The sequence below is a fragment of the Phalaenopsis equestris genome, unplaced genomic scaffold (genome assembly GCF_001263595.1).
Source record: "Phalaenopsis equestris unplaced genomic scaffold, ASM126359v1 Scaffold207394, whole genome shotgun sequence".
Classification (NCBI taxonomy): domain Eukaryota; kingdom Viridiplantae; phylum Streptophyta; class Magnoliopsida; order Asparagales; family Orchidaceae; genus Phalaenopsis; species Phalaenopsis equestris.
This window is the reverse complement of record NW_018226728.1, coordinates 3498-7275: the sequence shown is the minus strand read 5'-3', so window position 1 is coordinate 7275 and position 3778 is coordinate 3498. Positions and strand designations below refer to the sequence as shown.

General features: G+C 44.7%; 1 protein-coding gene across 1 annotated transcript; it reads left to right on the top strand.

Annotated features, from left to right (window-relative positions):
* The first annotated feature begins 1781 nt into the window (after window positions 1–1781).
* Window positions 1782–3506, top strand: LOC110036489. The gene has a single exon (XM_020740941.1). It carries the CDS (start codon window positions 1782–1784, stop codon window positions 3504–3506), a length of 1725 nt encoding a protein of 574 aa, XP_020596600.1.
* Window positions 3507–3778: the final 272 nt, after the last annotated feature.

The window sequence follows — 3778 nt, the reverse complement described above, 5'->3', positions numbered from 1 at the left end:
TCCTCGCCAACATACAGCCCAATTTAGAGCACTTTGTTGCAACGTTGGCAACAACGACGCCCTCTTACTTCGACTCTTCGTCACCAGTTTGGCAGAGTTTGCTTTTGAGTGGTATGCCGACTTACCTAATGGCTCATTCAAAACCTTTACTGAACTGGAAGATGCCTTTGTCAAACGCTTTGTAGGAGTGCATCACAGAGTAACCTTGAATGACTTATTGTTGGCCCAACAGGGTCCTGTAGAGTCCTTGGTGGAGTTCACCATTCGTTGGCGCAACTTGAGTTTGCAGTGTGAACCCCAGTTGCAAGAACAACATGCGGTTGCATTCCTCATGGGCAAAATAACAGGCCCTATTTCTGTCTTGCTAAAGATGAGTACGATCAAAACATTTGAAAATTTGATCGAAAAAGTGGCTAGTTTGCAAGACACCGCAGATGCCTTGATCTTCAAAGATACTGAAAAGGCTAGAGGCAAAAGGCCTATTGTGGGTGTGTCTAGAAGAAAGGAAGAGAGCATCGCTCTTGCGACATCTGATGGGAAAATAAAAAAGCCAGTCATGTCTGCCGAGCAAACTGGTCCATCTCTTCAGAAAGGGAAATCCCAGTATCTTGAACAGAGAAAGTCTAAGGTCTATCCTTTTAGGAATGATTGTCTTAGGAAGATGCTCAAGAACCTGCTTAAGCAGGGAATGCAGCTCCCACCGCCAAATAAACCTCACGAGGTGGAGGGGACGAAGGAGCCTGACTATTGCCCATACCATAGGCATCTGGGGCATGTCCTGGAAGACTGTTATCCTTTCAAGGATTGGCTTGAGGCCCGGTATAATGCAGGAGAAATAGAGATACCAGATCAGTACTTGGAGAAACCCCAGGGGAAAGGTTCTGTGAAGATTGTGACAACTATTCCAACTCATAGTCTTTTTTCTGATATTTATCTTCTTGCTTGTAACGCAGGAGTGGATTGTAGTGCTCCTCCTGGCACATTTTATGATGATAAAGATATAAAAGAAGAATCTTCTGATTATGTCTCTGTGTCTCATGTTCTTATACTTGATGATTATGATATCAATGACTCTGATCATGTTGATGTGGAAGATGAACAATACCCATTATTGCCCTCCTCGAGCGGTACATGTCGCATTTACGATTATTTGAGTGATACATCTGCTGATGCAGGTGAGGCCTTCGTGCATGAGGGCTTCTTTGACGAGCCTTCTGCTGAATTTGTCACTGAAGTCGAACCCATTGGTTCCTCTAGTGAGAAGGTTCAGGAAATTCGCCTTAGAAGTGGTAAAATTCTCCCTCCAAGAGTATCTTTGCCCAATTCTAAGGATAAGGGAAAGGGAATTATTACCCAAGAAGTAGATGACCACCCTGAAGTCCCAAAGGAAGGCTTTAAAGATTCTCCTAAAATTGTAGACTATAACGTATTAGCGCACCTCAAGAGGTTGCCAGCCTCTTTGCGCATCTATGATGCACTTCTTCTTTCTCCCGAGTTGAGAGAGACTTTGATTAAAGCTCTGCGTGAGCCCGAGGTCTTCTATGCACATTATGCGGAGGAGAAGATGAAGGAGGCGGCTATGCCGCCTGATGTGGTTGCCGTTACATTTACTGAGGAGGACTTGCTTTTAGGCACCACGGACCATAATCGTCCCTTGTATGTTACAGCCGGAATCTACGGGACTCCGTTAAACCGTATCCTAATAGATCCTGGCGCCTCTGTGAATATTATTAGTGTCCGGACTCTTGACGAGCACAAGGAGATTATGTTCTGATAAGATTATGCTTAATGGCTTTAACAAAAAGGGTCAGAAAACTCTTGGCTCCATCACTCTACCTCTCCAATTTGGAGACTTCAAGAGCGAAGCCAAGTTCCATGTGATTGATGGGAACACGTCTTATAGAGCCCTTCTTGGACGCCCATGGATCCATGAGTATGGGATGGTACCATCTACCCTCCACCAATGCATCAAGTACATGCGTGGAGGGGAAGAGTTTTCTATCCCTGGAGATGTTCATCCGTTCTCCATTAACGAGGTGGGAGTCTACGACGATGCAGAATATTATGTACCACACAAAGCATCTATCCCAGTCTCGATTTTATCGGGTTGTCCACGGGCCCCTCCTCTTCCTAGTTCTCTCATTGTTAAAGATAGAGAGGTAAAGGAGCAGGAGGAAAGGCGTCGTGCCCCTGTGACTTCTAAGCATGAGCTTGAGCTCCCCATCTTGCCTGTAGGTAAGATAAAAATTGAAGCTGCATCAGATTCCGGGTCTGATCTAGATGAGGCACTACCGGTGAGCAGTTCGAGCCGAGATGACGTTGGGAGGGAAATACTTCTGCTACCCTTGAAGGGCATGGTACCTCGTTTGACTAGACTCTCTTTGTCAGATGAGGTGTTAACCATCGACCCCATGCCACGAGGTCATCACAAGGAGTTGACGATTACACATGCCTCTACTGTTGAAGAGTTGAAGACCTTTTATGTGCCTCCTAAGCTTGAGTCTAAAGAGAAAGGCATTTTGTTTTATAAAACTGTTCCTCACGTATTGAACACAGATGTAATGCTTTTAGACGATGAGAATGAAGAAGTAGAGGATATTCCTCTTTCTTATTACTGTTCTCCTCTCATTTATAAAATGCTTGATGTTGGTTTGTTGCCCGAGAGGTGGTCCATTCGTCAATCCAAATTTTGTAAAGCCATGTGGCAATATAAACCCCCAGGAGAGAGGTCTGGATTAGGCTACGTTAAGAAACCTAATAAGGTCGAACTCCATAGAGCCTCATGCAGAACGATTTCTGTACATGAAGATATCGAGACCATCGCCTCTGCTAGTGAGGAGATCGAAATTAAAGATGCCCCTCCCGAGCTCGAGGATGGCGTCTCTTCGACGATCGATGAGTTGGTTGAGGTCAACCTTGGCACGACCGACGATCCTCGTCCGACTTATATTAGCAAACTCTTAACAGATTCTATGACTGTTAGAATTATAGAAATACTAAAAGAGTTTCGTGATTCTCTTGCCTGGAGCTATGCTGAGATGCCCGGACTAGCCCCAGATGTGGCCATACACCATTTGGCTATCAACCCGAGTGTTGTTCTTGTGAAACAAACACCCAGGAGAATGCGCCCTGAGATAGAGCAGAAGGTCATTGAAGAGACCAAAAAGCTCATTGATGCCGGATTTATTAGAGAGGTTATTTATCCTACATGGCTTGCAAACATCGTACCCGTTCGAAAGAAGAACGGACAAATACGAGTTTGCATCGACTTTCGAGACTTGAATAAGGCTTGCCCGAAAGACGATTTTCCCCTGCCGATTCCAGAACTCATGATAGACATCGCTTCCTCTCATGCGATGTTTTCCTTCATGGATGGTTTGTCCGATTATAATCAAATTCGGATGGCCCCAGATGGGGAGAAACATACGGCATTTCGTACTCCGATCAGCATATTTTGCTATAAGGTCATGCCCTTCGGATTAAAGAACGCCGGGGCAACCTATTAGCGCGCTATGACCCACATCTTTGCTAACTTACTACACCATCAGGTCGAGTGTTACATCGATGATGTAGTAATTAAGAGTCTTTCTGAAGATGATCATCTTTCAGATTTGAGGACCGTCTTTGAATGCCTAAGGAAATATGACTTAAAGATGAACCCACTGAAATGCGCCTTTGGCGTATCTTCTGGGAAGTTTTTAGGCTTCATTGTTCGTCACAGAGGCATTGAAATTGATCCTATTAAAATTAAATCCATCATTGAGATGGAACCTCCTAA